The 17,347-nt window shown below is 37.6% G+C and overlaps 1 protein-coding gene across 1 annotated transcript; it reads left to right on the forward strand.

The window, feature by feature from the left end:
* Positions 1-307: 307 nt before the first annotated feature.
* On the forward strand, positions 308-1,225 carry LOC140613339 (olfactory receptor 4A15-like). Its single transcript, XM_072791872.1, has one exon. The coding sequence runs from the start codon at positions 308-310 to the stop codon at positions 1,223-1,225; it is 918 nt and encodes a 305-aa protein (XP_072647973.1).
* The last annotated feature ends 16,122 nt before the right edge of the window (positions 1,226-17,347 follow it).

Genomic DNA, 17,347 nt, shown 5'->3' on the forward strand with positions numbered 1-17,347 from the left:
ACAATTTTACTAGCTTCCAGGTGGAAAGCTGGTTGTGGCACCCCATTTGTTTGTTAATGTGTCCTTTTCTCAGGATGTCTTTAATAACTTTTCTCTCCCTTAACCTGCAAGATTGGTGAGGGTAGGGAACATGTTTTAATCAAGTCTTGTATTGTAATTTCTCAAAGTCCCGGGACATAAGAAATGATAATGCCTATGTGTTGAATGAATAAACAGATTGTGTTAAGATTTCAGGAAGTTAGCAGGAATAGTTATATTTATAGCTAATTTTGTCTGAACTCTGAAATAAGGACATGCAAAAGAACATATGGAACACAGGAACAATGTGACTGAGTTTGTCCTCTTGGGGCTCACCCAGAGCATCCAAGGTCAGAAAATATTATTTGTTGTGTTCTTGCTCATCTACATCGTGACAATGGTGGGCAACCTACTCATTGTGGTAACTGTGGTGGTCAGTCCAAGCCTGGATGCCCCTATGTACTTCTTTCTTGGTTACTTATCATTTATGGATGCTGTGTATTCTACTACAGTTACTCCAAATATGATCATAGACTTACTCTATGAGAAGAAAACCATTTCCTTCCAAGCTTGCATGTCCCAGCTCTTTATAGGGCACTTATTTGGTGGTGCTGAGATTTTACTCCTGGTGGTCATGGCCTATGACCGCTACGTGGCCATCTGCAAACCCTTGCATTATTTGACAATCATGAATCAACGAGTGTGTGTTCTGTTGCTGTTGTTGGCTTGGTTTGGAGGGTTTTTGCATGCTGTAGTTCAACTTCTCTTTGTTTACAACCTTCCTTTCTGTGGTCCCAATGTCATCGACCACTTCATCTGTGACATGTACCCATTACTAAAACTTGCCTGTACTGACACTTATGTTATTGGCCTCACCGTGGTTGCTAATGATGGGGCAATCTGTGTCGTCATTTTTACGGTCTTACTCATCTCCTATGGAGTTATTCTCCACTCCCTGAAGAATCTTAGTCAGGAAGGGAGGCGCAAAGCCTTATCCACCTGTGGCTCCCACATTACAGTGGTGGTCCTCTTCTTTGTCCCCTGCATTTTTATGTATGTGAGACCTCCTTCTACCTTACCCATTGATAAATCATTGACTGTGTTTTACACAGTTATTACCCCTATGTTAAATCCCCTAATCTATACTCTGAGAAATGGAGAGATGAAAAATGCCATGAAAAAGTTGTGGACCAGAAGAAGAAAATGAAGCAGAAGAAAAATGTGTCGCCTCTTTTCAATGAAGAGTTGCTCCCTCCAGGAAAGGATTATTTTTCTGTAGTAAATTTCCCCTCAGGTTTAATAAACTTGTACATGATGAAAAGCATTGAAGATGTAAGTATTTCCAATAATCAAAATAAACTTTTAAGATTTTCATAAATCTTAGGAAAATAGATGTTTAGCTTTTAGGTATAAAATGTATCTGTTGAAACTGTGTTTTATGTGACTTATACTATAGTTAATACTGTGCCTTTTTCATTAGAGTGCAATTTCACATTTTTCTCTCTCTCAGAATTGTTCTTTTCAGAATTAATAGTGCTCCTTATATATTTCAGAGAGGGAAATTAATAAGTGGGGCATAATAACCTGGTTCACTCCTCCCATACAAAGACAATCCATATTAATACTTGAAGTATATTTCTTATTTTTGTATCTGCAAAATATTTAAGTCTATAATTTTGTTCATATTGCTTAGAATATGAGATTGAAATGCTGCTTCTAAGTTATAATATTAATCATAAAGAAGTGAAGTATAGAAAAATATCTGAACAAAAGACGTAGATATAATAAGTAAGATTTACTTACTTTTTTGAGTGCAGAATCCTATTATCTTCCAAGTAGGTTAGCTTTGTTTCATGGTATATTTTCATTGGATGATCCATTGATCTTCCCAATAATTTAGAATGTCTGATAATATCTTTGCCATTTTTTAGTATCCTCATTTCTTCTTTTACTTACAGTGTTTCATAACCTTCTTTAGGGAACTAGGCTCCTCATATTTGAAATACTATAATCCATAATTCATGAGCTTTATATATCCAATATAGAACCTGACATTAGATATTTTTGATATAATTGATAAGAATCATGCTGACAATATGGCATGCCATTCTTACCTCTGCTTTTAATGGAATGCATATTATTAGGTAATAAAGAGGTCATAACATATATTGATTTCTTTAACAGGGACCTCTTTCATAGGCCTCTCTCTTTCTGAATGAGGCTTGAAAGAAGATACTAAGTCTCCGAAATGGTAGGAAACAAATAGTAAAGAAATGCATGGTTCCACCTTCTTTATTCAGTCTGGAATCATGAAGTGCCAGGGATAAGGGGAACAGAGGGTTTTCATTGGTAAATCACACTGTATGAGAAACTTTATATCCCGATTTTTATCCCAATTATTATTACATGGAAATTTCTTATGTCATCTCAAAGTCTTCCCAAACATACACTTTCATTAAATAATAGTAAATATTTGATTTTATCAAGGATTATATGATAAAAGTTATTTACGTTTGGATGTTGCTATAGAGTGAGTATCTGTTTTCCCCCAAATTCATGAGTTAAACTCTATATCATATGTTGTATTTGGAGATGGAGTGTTTGGGAGATGATTAGGTGATGAAAGTAGAACTCTCCTGAGTAGAACTAATGTGTCTTTAAAAAAGAAATCTCACAACCTTACTTGATTTTTCTGCCATGTGAGGATGCAGTGCAAAGACAGTTGTGGATGAACTAGGAAGTAGGTTCTCACCAGATGTGGAGTCTGCAAGTCTTGATCTTGGACTTCCCAGACCCCAGAGCTGTGAGAAATAAGTGATTGTTGTTGAAGCTAATCAGTCCATGGTATTCCGTTATAGCAGCCCAAATGGCCTCGGACTTTTCATTAATTTCCAAATTTGTATAGTTATTTCAAGTGATAAGATAAAAATCCTGGTTAATTGTCTATGTTCATTGGTCTGTAAGTTCCCTTAAGTCAGGTAAAGTTACTTAATTGTCTTTGTACTCTGTAATTGCACACATCTGACATAGAATCCATGCCATAAACTTTGTCAGTTACTTATATTTTTGATCTATTGGAGAATTTTTACTGATTAATTTTAATGAACTTTTTCTACATTAAATATGTATATTTCTTATAGTAGTCTTCTTTGATATTTGCTCAAAATCTTTACCTTGTTTATGTTGTAATCATTTTCTATAATGATGACACCACATTCTTTCTATCATATCATCTTGGAAAAATTTTTACTTTAATTTAGTGAATTTATAAATTTTAACATATTTTTATAAAATAAAAATAACTTTAAAAAGTTTTCTTTTAAAATGATCTAGGACTTATTTTTTATTTTTATTTGTAATTTTTAAAAGATTTTATTCATTTATTCATGAGAGATACAGAGAGAGAGAGAGGCAGAGATGTAGCCAGAGGGAGAAGCAGGCTCTATGCAGAGATCCCCATGTGGGATTAGATCCTGGGACTCCTGAATCACACCCCAAGCCAAAGGCAGACACTCAACCACTAAGCCACCCAGGCAACTGACCTAGGATTTATTTTTGTTTGTGATGAAGACATATCTAAGCCTATCTTCCTCAAACAGGAAAAATGATCTGCCAGGGTTATTAGTAATTTTGGTAATAATTTAAAATTTTTCTATTTAATATGTTAAATTTTATACACCTAGTGTGTTTGATTTGAGGCAGATTTCCCCTGCTCTTCTGCCTCCTCTTCTGCCTCCTCTTCCTTCTTTTCCTTTGGCATCTTTCCCTACCACTAACATTCTATGTCAGTGCTGAAGGATTTTAATGTTCATTTACCTTGTAGGGATAATCTCCCTTAGTCAGCCTTTTCAATTTTCTTGCAATTTCTAAATATTTATTTTTATTGATACATCTAAGATTATTTTGTGAAGTTTGAAATCTTTCCATAAAACTATATTTAGAGTTTCATAACCTGCCACATTGATTTTTAGGAAAATGGCATGTTTTCATATCTTGTTTTCTCGTCCAGAATGAGACAGGTATTGTGAGTGCTTGATCAATGTCTCAGTAAAAATTTTTAATTATCTCCATAGAATGAACATAAATCTTGCCTTTTGGCTTTGTTAATTAAAAATGAGCTTGGCTTATTTATATTTGATTCACATTTTCAATTAGCTGATCAGAAAGGGCTCAGTATCTTTTGCTAGCATGATTCTTAAAGGCATGGATGTATGTTTGTATGCGAATGTACATAGGCCTGCATTTGACAATACACAAATATGTATTCAACCACAGAGATCTATATCTGACCTCATGTATTACCTCTGTATTACCACATATAGGTACATATTCAATGATCTGTAGGTCTGTATCCAACTTCACATAAGTGTCTATATGGGAAGACACAGAGGTCTGTATCTGACAACACATGGGTGAGTATCTGACTACCCATATGAATGCATATGTGTATGTATGTGTACTTGATATGATCACACACAGGCCTGTATCTGTCTAGACACAGGGCTATATGTTGCCATACCCAGGTCTGTATCTGCCTGCATGTGAATTTTGGGAGGACTTGACTGAACAATTCTTCTGTCCCATGTGGCATAGACTGAGGTCCCTCTCTGGTATTCAGCTAATTGCTGGGCTATTAGAAAGTGTGTAAGATGACTTTAGTCATACGAATGGTGCCTTGTCAGGGGAGACTAGAATGACTAGTCTCTTCTGGCTCCTTCTCCTTCTCCAAGTGAGTTTGTCAGACTTGCAAAATGGCAGTTCAGGACTTCCAGAGGGAAGACACAAAACAATTATGCCAGTTAAGAAGTCATCCCATCCTGATATGAACTTGAAATTCAGGATCTCAAGTTTTAAATCCAGACTGCTATTGTACCAAAAGAAAAGACAACCTATGAAATGGGGAAAATATTTGCATATCATATGCCTCAAAAGGGTTTAATATCCAAGATGGATGAGGACTGTATACAACTAAATAGCAAATGGGAATAATAACAAAAAATGATTTAAAGAGGAGCAATGGACCTGAACAGACATTTTCCAAAGAAGACATTTGAATGGCCAATAGGAGCATGAAAAGGTGCTCAACATTACTAATCATTAGGGAAATGCAAATCAAAGCCATGATGAGATATTGCCTCATACCTTCTAGGATGAAGGTATAAAAAATTAAGAGATAATATGTGTTAGAGAGGATGGAGAATAAAGGGATCCCTAGCTTCTTCTTGTTGGATATATAAACTTTTTAAGCCCCTATGGAAAACAGTGTGGATTTTCCTCAACTAAGTGAAGGAGAACTATCATATGATCCAGAAATGCCACTTCTGTGAATATATCCAAGAATATGAAATCAGAATCTTGAGGAGATATGTGCACTCCCATGTTCGTGGCTGTATTTTTCACAATAGCCAATACATGGAAACAATCTAAGCATCGATCAGTAGATGAACAGAAAAAGAAAGTGTGGTATATATACACAAGAGAATATTATTCAGCTATAAAATGACAATGATCCTCCTTTTGCAACTGCATGAGAGACTTTTAGGGCATTATGCTAAGTGAGAGACTTTGAGGGCATTATGTTAGACAAAGGCAGACAAATGCTTTTATTTTTGTGTGGATTAAAAAAACTCAGTTTACAGAAGCCAAGACAATGGTGGTTGCCAGGGCCTGGGAGGTGAGAGAGATAGGGAGATGTTTTTCAAAAGGTACAGATTCTAGTTGCAAGATGAATAAGTTCTCGGGAGCTAACATACAGCAGGGTGTACTACTTAACAGCAATGTATTATATAGGAATAGTCACTAAGAGAGTGAATCTTAAATATTCTCATTCCACATAAAAATTCTAATTGTGAGGTGATATATGTATGTTAATTAACCTGATTGTGAGAATCATTTTGCAATATATGGATATATCAGATCATCAACTTGTACACCTTAAACTTATGCAATGTTATATATTGTATCTTATTAAGCTGGTAAAACATAAATAAATTAATTTTAAAAATTTGAGGGATGCCTGGGTGGCTCAGCAGTTGAGGATCTGCCCTGGGCTCAGGGCATTATCCTGGGTCCAGGGACTGAGTCCCCATTGGACTCCCTCCGAGGAGCCTGCTTCTGCCTCTGCCTATGTGTCTGCCTTTCTTTCTCTGTGTCTCTCATGAATAAATAAATAAAATCTTTTTAAAAAGAAAATTATATTTTAAGAACTGAGAAAGTCTATGTACTAGAAACATGCTGTTTCTTCTATATATCTTATACATTTGAAGGTGTAAAATATAACCAAACAGATACTCCTATCTAAAAGGGAATGCTGTGTTGGTTTTTTTCCTACAATTTTCTTAAAAATTTTGCTGACTTTCTATATGTTTTAATTTAAGTTTATACAAGGGCCATACCCAGAGATATTTTGAGACTAACTCTTCTCAGATTAGGGCTGGAAATCTGCGTTCCATTGGATAATACCCTTAATCTTCTTAGGCATATTTTTTCTTAGTTAAGAGACTTTATGAGACACACCTGAAATCTTCCTGAAGCCTCCACTAGGGTCTTACCTATACCATTTTGAGTTGATATTTATTTTGGTACATTTCTTAATTGAGAGCTTTTTGCTCTTTGGTGAGTCTGGGGATGAGAACCAGTATTATACTTGGACCAAGCAGGTCTTGGCTTCCTTCATGTTGCTCCCAAATTCTGCTTGAGAACTTAATAGTTACTCTTTTAACTCACCTCTTTTTTTTCATCTTCAACCTATCATACACTGCTGAGGAAACAGCTAGCACTTTCTGTGTTCTTCTTGGAAATCACAGTTAAATCCATATGTTCATGGGACATTTCCTGTTTTCCATATTACTACCGGTGAGGGATAGCTGGATTCTTCTAACAGTTGGTAACATGAATCACCTTTTCTTCGGCTTCCAATCACGATTTCTCCTGTCTTTTAAGGCTTTAATAACAGACACTTCAATGCCTTTTCAGTTCCCATCCACTCCTGATGCCAAAGCCAATACCATATGCTTTACATTTTTCTTATGAAAGAAAACTTCCACTTTTTGCTCTGGTTATCTTTTCATACATGGCATATGACTCCAAAATTTTGTGACCTAAAACAACAGCCATTTTAATTTATCTAAAAATTTTGTTGGCTGGAAATCCAGGCAGAGGTTGCTGAGTGTTTTTTCTGCTTCGTGAGACTAGAACTGAAGTCATTTTGTTATTTAACTGATAAGTGAGGGATCTACTGGATTCAGGCTGTGGAATGTTTTATTCAACTTGCTGAATGGGAAAAATATGCAGACAAGAATACTTTATCAAGTAAGGCTATCAATCAGATAGAAGGGGTGAAAGAGTTTCCAGGACAAACAAAAACTAAGGAAGATCACAACCAGTAAACTGGCCCTGCCAGAAATATTAAAGGGGACTCTTTCAGTGGGAATTAGAGACCAAAAGCAACAAACACTTGAAAGGAACAGAGAAAATCACCAGAAACACTACCTTAAGGGTAGTATAATGGCCCTAAATTCATATCTATCAATAATCACTCCACATGAAGTAAATGCTCCAATAAACACACACACACACACACACACACACACACACACACACACACACACAGGATATCAGAATGGATAAAAACAAGACCTACCTATATGGTGCCTAAAGGAGAGTCATTTTAGACCTAAAGACACTTGTAGATTGAAAATAAGAGGATGGAGTACCACTTATCATGCTAATGGATGTCAAAGAGAGCCAGAGGATCCATAATTCTATCAGGCAAAGTAGATTTTAAACTGACGTCTATAAGAAGAGATGATGAAAAAAAAGAAAAAGAAAATAAAAAAGAAGAGATGATGAATGGCACTATATCCTAATAAAGAGGTCTATCCAACAAGAATACCTAACAGTTATAATATTTATGCCCCCATCTCAGGAGACTAAAATATATAAATCAACTAATAACAAGAGAAAGAAGCTCATGGATAGCAATACAATAGTAATAGGGGACTTTAACACTCCATTAGAGCAATGTACAGATAATCTAAACAAAAAATCAACCAGAAAACAATGACTTTGAATGACACACTGGACCAGATAGATTTAACAGATATATTCAGAACATTTTATACTAAAGCACCAGACTACACATTTCTTTCTTTTTATTAGAGTTCGATTTGCCAACATATAGTATAATACGAGTGCTCATCCCGTCAAGTGCCCCCCTCAGTGCCTATCACCAAGTCACCCCCATCCCCCTGCCCACCTCCCCTTCCAATACCTCTTGTTCATATCATAGAGTTAGGAGTCTCTCATATACTCTTGGTTGTATCTTGTATCTCTGATATTTCCCACTCATTTTCTCTCCTTTCCCCTATAATTCCTTTCATTATTTTTTATATCCCAGTATGAGTAAAACCATATAATGATTGTCCTTCTCTGACTGACTCACTTCACTCAGCATAACACCCTCTAGTTCCATCCACGTTGAAGCAAATGGTGGGCATTTGTCATTTCTAATAGCTGAGTAATATTCCATTGCATACATATACCACATCTTCTTTATCCATTCATCTTTCAAAGGACACCAAGGCTCCTTCCACAGTTTGGCTACTGTGGACATTGCTGCTATAAACATTGGAGTGCAGGTGTTTCAGTTTTCCACTGCATCTGTATCTTTGGGGTATATCCCCAGAAGTGCAATTGCTGGGTCGTAGGGCAGTTCTATTTTTAACTCTTTGAGGAACCTCCACACAGTTTCCCAGAGTGGCTGCACCAGTTCACATTCCCACCAACAGTGCAAGATTGTTCTCCTTTCTCCACATCCTCTCCAACATTTGTTGTTTCCTGCCTTGTTAATTTTCACCATTCTCACTGGTGTAAGGTGGTATCTCATTGTGGTTTTGATTTGTATTTCCCTGATGGCCAGTGATGCAGAGCATTTTCTCATGTGCTTGTTGGCAATGTCCATGTCTTCCCCTGTGAGATTTCTGTTCATGTCTTTTGCCCATTTCATGATTGGATTGTTTATTTCTTTGCTGGTGAGTTTAATAAGTTCTTTATAGATCGTGGATACTAGCTCTTTATCTGATATGTCATTTGCAAATATCTTCTCCCATTCTGTAGGTTGTCTTTTAGTTTTGTTGACTGTTTCTCTTGCTGTGCAGAAGCTTTTTATCTTGATGAAGTCCCAATAATTCATTTTTGCTTTTGTTTCCCTTGCCTTCATAGATGTATCTTGCAAGAAGTTGCTGTGGCCAAGTTCAAAAAGGTGTTGCCTGTGTTGTCCTCTAGGATTTTGATGGATTCTTGTCTCACATTTAGATCTTTCATCCATTTTGAGTTTATCTTTGTGTATGGTGCAAGAGAATGGTCTAGTTTCATATTTCTGCACGTGGCTGTCCAGTTTTCCCAACACCATTTATTGAAGAGACTGTCCTTTTTCCAATGGAGATAGTCTTTCCTGCTTTGTCAAATATGAGTTAACCATAGAGTTGAGGCCCATTGCCTGGGTTCTCTATTCTGTTTCATTGATCTATGTGTCTGCTCTTTTGCCAGCACCACATTGTCTTGATGATCACAGCTTGGTAGCACAACTTGAAACTGGCAGTGTGATGCTACTCGCTCTGGTTTTCTTTTTCAGTATTCCCCTGGCAATTCGGGGTCTTTTCTGATTCCACACAAATCTTAAAATTATTTATTCCAACTCTCTGAAAAATTCCATGGTATTTTGATAGGGATTGCATTGAATGTGTAAATTGCCCTGGGTAACATTGACATTTTCACAATATTAACTCTTCCAATCCATGAGCATGGAATATTTTTCCACCTCTTTGTGTCTTCCTCAATTTCTTTCAGAAGTGTCCTGTAGTTTTTAGGGTATAGATTCTTTACCTCTTTGGTTAGGTTTATTCCTAGGTATCTTATGCTTTTGGGTGCAATTGTAAATGGGATTGACTCCTTAATTTCTCTTTCTTCAGTCTCATTGTTAGTGGATAGAAATGTCATTGATTTTTGGCATTGATTTTGTATCCTGCCATACTTCTGAATTGCTGTATGAGTTCTAGCAATCTTGGGGTGGAGTCTTTTGGGCTTTCTATGTAGAATATCATGTCATCTGCGAAGAGGGAGAGTTTCCTTATTCTTTGCCAATTTGAATGCCTTTTACTTCTTTTTGTTGCCTGATTGCTGAGGCTAGGACTTCTAGTACTATGCTGAATACTAGTGGTGAGAGTGGACATCGCTATCGTGTTCCTGATCTTAGGGGAAAGGCTCCCAGTGGTTCCCCATTGAGAATGATATTTGCTGTGGGCTTTTTGTAGTTGGCTTTTAAGACACTGAGGTATGCTTCCTCTATTCCTACACTCTGAAGAGTTTTGATCAGGAATGGATGCTGTATTTTGTCAAATGCTTTCTCTACATCCATTGAGAGGATCATATGGTTCTTTTTTTTCCTCTAATTTTGATCTATCATGTTGATTGTTTTATTAGTGTTCAACCAGCCTTGCATCCCGGGGATAAACCCACTTGGTCATGGTGAATAATCTTAATGTACTGTTGGATCCTATTGGCTGGTATCTTGTTGAGAATTTTTACATCCATGTTCATCAGTGATATTGGTCTATAATTCTCTTTGATGGGGTCTTTGTCTGGTTTTGGAATTAAGGTGATGCTGGCCTCATTGAATGAGTTTGGAAGTATTCCATCCCTTTCTATCTTTTGGAACAGCTTTAGTAGAATAGGTATGGTTTCTTTAAACGTTTGATAGAATTCTCCTGGGAAGCCATCTGGCCCTGGACTTTTGTGTCTTGGGAGGTTTTTGATGACTGCTTCAATTTCCTCCTTGGTTATTGGCCTGTTCAGGTTTTCTATTTCTTCCTGTTCCAGTTTTTGTAATTTGTGGTTTTCCAGAAATGTGTCCATTTCTTCTATATCACCTAATTTATTGGTGTATAGCTGCTCATAACACGTTTTAAAAATCGTTTTTAAATCGTTTGTATTTCCTTGGTATTGGTGGTGATCTCTCCATTTTCATTCATGATTTTATTAATTTGAGTCTTCTCTTTCTTCTTTTTAATAAGGCTGGCTAATGGTTTATCTATCTTATTAATTCTTTCAAAGAACCAACTCCTGGTTTTGTTGATCTATTCTATAGTTCTTCTGGTCTCTATTTCATTGAGTTCTGCTCGAATCTTTATTAACTCTCTTCTTCTGCTTGGTGTAGGTTTTATTTGCTGTTCTTTCTCCAGTTCCTTAATTGCAAGGTTAGCCTGTGTATTTGAGGTTTTTCCAATTTTTTGAGGGATGCTTGTATTGCAATGTATTTCATTCTTAGGACTGCTTTTGCTATATCCCAAAGATTTTGAATGGTTGTACCTTCATTTTCATTAGTTTTCATGACCTTTTGAATTATTCCTTAATTTCCTGGTTGACCCATTCATCTTTTAGCAGGATGCTCCTTAACCTCCACGTGTTTGGTTTTTTTCCAAATTTCTTCTTGTGATTGGGTTCATGTTTCAAAGCATTATGGTCTGAAAATATGCAGGGGACAATCCCAATCTTTTGGTATTGGTTGAGATCTGATTTGTGACCCAGAATGTTGACTATGCTGGAGAAAGTTCCACATGCACTTGAGAAGAATGTGTATTCAGTTGCATTGGGATGTAAAGTTCTGTAATTATCTGTGAAATCCATCTGTTCTAGTGTATCATTTAAAGCTCTTGTTTCTTTGGAGATGTTGTTTTTAGAATATCTGTCATTTGCAGAGAGTGCTGTGTTGAAGTCTCCTACTATTTGTATTATTATCTAAGCATGTCTTAACTTTGGTTATTAATTGTTTAATATACTTGGCAGCTCCAACATTAGGGGCATATATATTCATGATTGTTAGGTCTTCTTGTTGGATAGACCCCCCTTTTTTTTTTTTGGATAGACCCTTTAAATATGATACAGTGTCCCTCTTCATCTCTTACTACAGTCTTTGGGATAGACTTCAATTTATCTGATATGAGGATTGCTACTCCTGCTTTCTTTTGAGGACCATTTGAATGGTAAATGGTTTTCCAATCTTTCATTTTCAGGGTGTAAGTGTCCTTAGGTCTCAAGTGAGTCTCTTGTAGATAGCAAATAGATGGGTCTTGCTTCTTTATCCAGTCTGAAACCCTTTATCTTTTGATGGGATCATTTAGCCATTCACATTCAGAGTTACTATTGAAAGATATGAATTTCGTGTCATCATAATACCTACTCATCCCTGTTTTTTTGGAGTATTTCTTTGGGCTTCCTATTTCTTTTATGGAGCCCCCTTCCTATTCTTGCAGAACAGGTTTGGTGGTTACATATGCTTTCAGTTTCTGCCTAAGTTGGAAGCTCTTTATCTCTCCTTCTATTCTGAATGAGAGCCTTGCTGGATAAAATGCTCTTGGCTGCATGTTCTTCTCATTTAGGACCCTGAATATATCCTGCCAGCCCTTTTTGGCCTGCCAGGTCTCTGTGGAGAGGTCTGCTGTTAATCCAATATTTCTCTTCATATAAGTTAGGTATTCCTTGTCTCTTGATGCTTTAAGTATTTTCTCTTTATCTTTGGAATTTGCAAGTTTCACTATTAAATGTCGAGATATTGAATGGTTTTTATTGATTTTAGGGGGGAATCTCTCCATCTCCTGGATCTGAATGCCTGTTTCCCTCTCAAAATTAGGGAATTTCTCAGCTATTATTTGTTCAAATATGCTTTCTGTCCTTCTGTCCTTCTCGGTGCTCTCTGGAACCCCAATTATACATAAATTTTTCCTTCTGAGGCTGTTATTTATTTCCCTTAACCTTTCCTCATGGTTTTTTAATTGTTTGTCTCTTTTTTCCTCAGCTTCCTTTCTTGCCGTCAACTTTTCTTCTATGTTGTTCATTCTTTCTTCCACCTCATTAACCCTCGTCATTAGGGCCTCCAGTTTGGATTGCATCTCATTTAATTGACTTCTAATTTTGGCCTGATTAAATCTAAATTCTGCAGTCATGAAGTCTCTTAAATCCTTTATGCTTTTTTCTAGAGTCACCAGTACCTTTATAATTGTGCTTCTGAAATGGCTTTCTGACATCGAATTGTAATCCAAATTCTGTAACTCTGTGGTAGAGAGTACTGTTTCTGGTTCTATCTTTTGTGGTGAGTTGTTCCTTCTAGTAATTTTGCTCAGTCATCCAGCCAGCTGCATCAAGAATATCAATGAGGAACCAAGTAAATTTCACCCTAAATGATTCTGACAAAGTCCAAGACCAGAATTTGAAAACAAAGATCAGAATGAAATAAAACAAAAGGACCACTAAAGTGAAAAGCAAATTTTAAAACAAAGTAGAAAAAAAAAAGGCCAAGAATCCCGAAGAAGAAAGAAAAAGAAAAGAGAAAAAAAGAAGAGAAAAAAGCAAAGTAAAGCAGAAAAAGGAAAGAAAAGTAGTGGAAGAAAAAAGCGGGGGACTGTGAGATGGTGGTGGTGAAAAAATGTAGTGGAGGGAGAATGTAGTCTACTTCAGGGGTCTTAGAGGGTGATCCTCTTGGACACACTGGCAGTGGCCAGGTCTCCAGCTCTGGAGTCAGCTCCGTAGTAACTACTGCAGCTCCCAGTCCTCACTGGCCTAGGTGCTCCCTGGAGGGTGGGGGTGTGGGTGGAAGCGCTGACCTGAACAACTTGGGTGCACCTGGCGGCAGGAGAGTCCTCGCTGTCCTGTGCCCTTCCCGTCTCTGCCCATCCCAGGTGGAGCGCAGGATCCTGGGCTGTGTCCCCTGGCGCCTGGGATCTGGGGCCTATGCTGCCAGAATTGCGCTCCCAGGGCCATGGCTCCCGAAGGCAGCGGGGCGGAGTCCCCTCTGCTCCAAGCCGCACCTGAGTTTTTCCCGAGTCCCCACCGGGCCTGCTCCAGTCCTTTACCAGGATCAGCCCATAGTTTGTGGTATGCTCTCCCCTGGGGCACACTTCCTCTCTTAGTGACTACAGGAGACTGGAGGCATCTCTGTCCTTCCTGCGATCCTGCCCGATTTCCCTGCTAAACGCCTTTCCATCCAGGAAGAATATGGCATGGGTTTTTTAAAGTTCCTGCTTCTTGGGGGCTGGGCTTTCCTGTTCCCGAGGCTTTAGCCTCCCAGCCTTAGCCTGGCTCCTCGCGGGGCCCCTTCCCCACTTGATTCTTTTTTATTTTATTTTTTCCCCCGCCTTCCTACCTTGCTAGAAGCGAAAACCCTTCTCTCTAGCATTCTGGCTGTTTTCTCTTTAAATCTCAGGTCAGATTTATAGGTTTTCAGGATGGTTTGAAATTTATCTAGGTAAGTTGGTGGGGCCAGATGAATTGAGGACCCCTACTTCTCCGTCATCTTGTCCCAACTCTCTACACATTTCTTTTTGAGTGTACATGGGACATTCTCCAAAGTAGATCACATACTGGGTCACAAATCAGGCCTCAACAGGCACAAAATTATTGAGATCATATGATGCATACTTTTTAATCACAACCCTATGAAACTTGAAGTCAACCACAAGAAAAGATTTGGAAAGACCACAAATACCTGGAGATTAACGTATACCCTATTAAAAGAATGAATCAGCTAACCAGGAGATTAAAGATGAAATAAAAAATAAATGGAAACAAATGAAAGTAAAAGCATGTTTTAAACCTTTGGGATGAAGCAAAGGCTGTCATAGGAGGGAAGTATATAGCAATACAGTCCTACCCCAATAGGGAAGAAATATCTCAAAAACACAACCAATCATTACACCTAAAGGAAATAAAATACAAACAGTAAATAAAGCCTAAATCCAGCAGAAGTAGGGAAATAAGAATGTGTATAGGAGAAATAAATGTTACAGAAACAACAACAACAGCAAAATCATTAAAACAGGAGAATGAAACTAGGAGATGGTTCTTTGAAAGAATGAATAAGATTGGTAAGCCCCTAACCAGACTTATCAAAACAAAAGACAGTGGATAGTCTTTCTTCCTTTGTCGAATATTAGTTGACCATAAAGTTGAGGGTCCACTTCTGTATTCTGTATTCTGTTCCATTGATCTATGTGTCTGTTTTTGTGCCAGTACCACACTGTCTTGATGACCAAAGCTTTGTGGTACAACCTGAAATCTGGCATTATGATACCCCCAGCTATGGTTTTCTTTTTTTAAAATCCCCCTGGCTATTTGGGGTCTTTTCTGATTCCACACAAATCTTAAAATAATTTGTTCTAGCTCTCTGAGGAAAGTCCATGATATTTTGATAGGGATTGCATTAAACGTGTAAATTGCCCTGGGTAACATTGACATTTTCACAATATTAATTCTTCCAATCCATGAGCATGGAATATTTTTCCATCTCTTTGTGTCTTCCTCAATTTCTTTCAGAAGTGTCCTGTAGTTTGGGACACTAACCACTTTGGTTAGGTTTATTCCTAGGTATTTTATGCTTTTGGGTGCAATTGTAAATGGGATTGACTATCCACTAGAAAAAAGACAGTCTCTTCAATAAATGGTGCTGGGAAAATTGGACATCCACATGCAGAAGAATGAAACTAGACCACTCTCTCGCACCATACACGAAGATAAACTCAAAATGGATGAAAGATCTAAATGTGAGACAAGATTCCATCAAAATCCTAGAGGAGAACACAGGCAACACCCTTTTTGAACTCGGCCACAGTAACTTCTTGCAAAATACATCCACGAAGGCAAAAGAAACAAAAGCAAAAATGAACTATTGGGACTTCATCAAGATAAGAAGCTTTTGCACAACAAAGGATACAGTCAACAAACTAAAAGACAACCTACAGAATGGGAGAAGATATTTGCAAATGAAGTATCAGATAAAGGGTTAGTTTCCAAGATCTATAAAGAACTTATTAAACTCACCAGCAAAGAAACAAAAATCCAATCATGAAATGGACAAAAGACATGAACAGAAATCTCACAGAGGAAGACATAGACATGGCCAACAACCCCATGAGAAAATGCTCTGCATCACTGGCCATCAGGGAAATACAAATCAAAACCACAATGAGATACCACCTCACACCGGTGAGAATGGGGAAAATTAACAAGATGGGAAGCAACAAATGTTGGAGAGGATGTGGAGAAAAGAGAACCCTCTTGTACTTTTGGTGCGAATGTGAACTGGTGCAGCCACTCTGGGAAACTGTGTGGAGGCTCCTCAAAGATTTAAAAATAGATCTGCCCTACGACCCAGCAATTGCACTGCTGGAGATTTACCCCAAAGATACAGATGCAGTGAAACACCGGGACACCTGCACCCCGATGTTTATAGCAGCAATGTCCACAATAGCCAAACTGTGGAAGGAGCCTCAGTGTCCATCAAAAGATGAATGTATAAAGAAGATGTGGTCTATGTATACAATGGAATATTACTCAGCCATTAGAAATGACAAATACCCACCATTTGCTTCAACGTGGATGGAACTGGAGGGTATTATGGTGAGTGAAATAAGTCAATCAGAGAAGGACAGACATTATATGGTCTCATTCATTTGGGGAATATAAGAAATAGTGAAAGGGAATAAAGGGGAAAGGAGGAAAAATGAGTGGGAAATATCAGAAAGGGAGACAGAACATGAGAGACTCCTAAGTCTGGGAAAAGAACTAGGGGTGGTGGAAGGGAGGTGGGCGGGGGGTGGGGTGACTGGGTGATGGGCACTGAGGGGGGCACTTGATTGGATGAGCATTGGGTGTTATTCCATATGTTGGCAAATTGAACACCAATAAAAATAAATTTATAAATAAAAAAAAACAGAAAAAAAAACGAAACAAAAGATAAAAGATCCAAATAAATAAAATCATGCATGAAATGCAGGGATCACAACCAACACCACATAAATACAAACAATCATAAGAGAGTATCATGAAAAATTATATGCCAACAAATTAGGGAATCTGGAAGAAATGGAAAAATTCCTAGAAACAGGGCAACTACCAAAACTGAAACAGGAAGAAATAGATAATTTGAACAGACCCATACATAGCAAAGAAGTTGAATCAGTAATGAAACATCTCCCAATAAACAAGAGTCCAGGGCCAGATGGCTGCTCAGGGGAATTCCACCAAACATTTAAAGAAGAGTTAATATCCATTCTCTTAAACTGTTTCAAAAAGTAGAAATAAAATGAAAACTTCCGAGCTCATTCTATGGAGGCCAGCATTGCCTTGAATCCAAACCCAGAAAAAGACCCCACTTAAAAGGGGAATTACAGCCAATATGCCTCATGAGCATGGATGCAAAAATTCTCAACAAGATACTAGCAAATTGAATACAACAATACATTATTAGAATTATTCACCATGATCAAGTGGGGTTTAT

This window comes from Canis lupus, chromosome 21, assembly GCF_048164855.1.
Source record: "Canis lupus baileyi chromosome 21, mCanLup2.hap1, whole genome shotgun sequence".
In the NCBI taxonomy this organism is placed as follows: domain Eukaryota; kingdom Metazoa; phylum Chordata; class Mammalia; order Carnivora; family Canidae; genus Canis; species Canis lupus.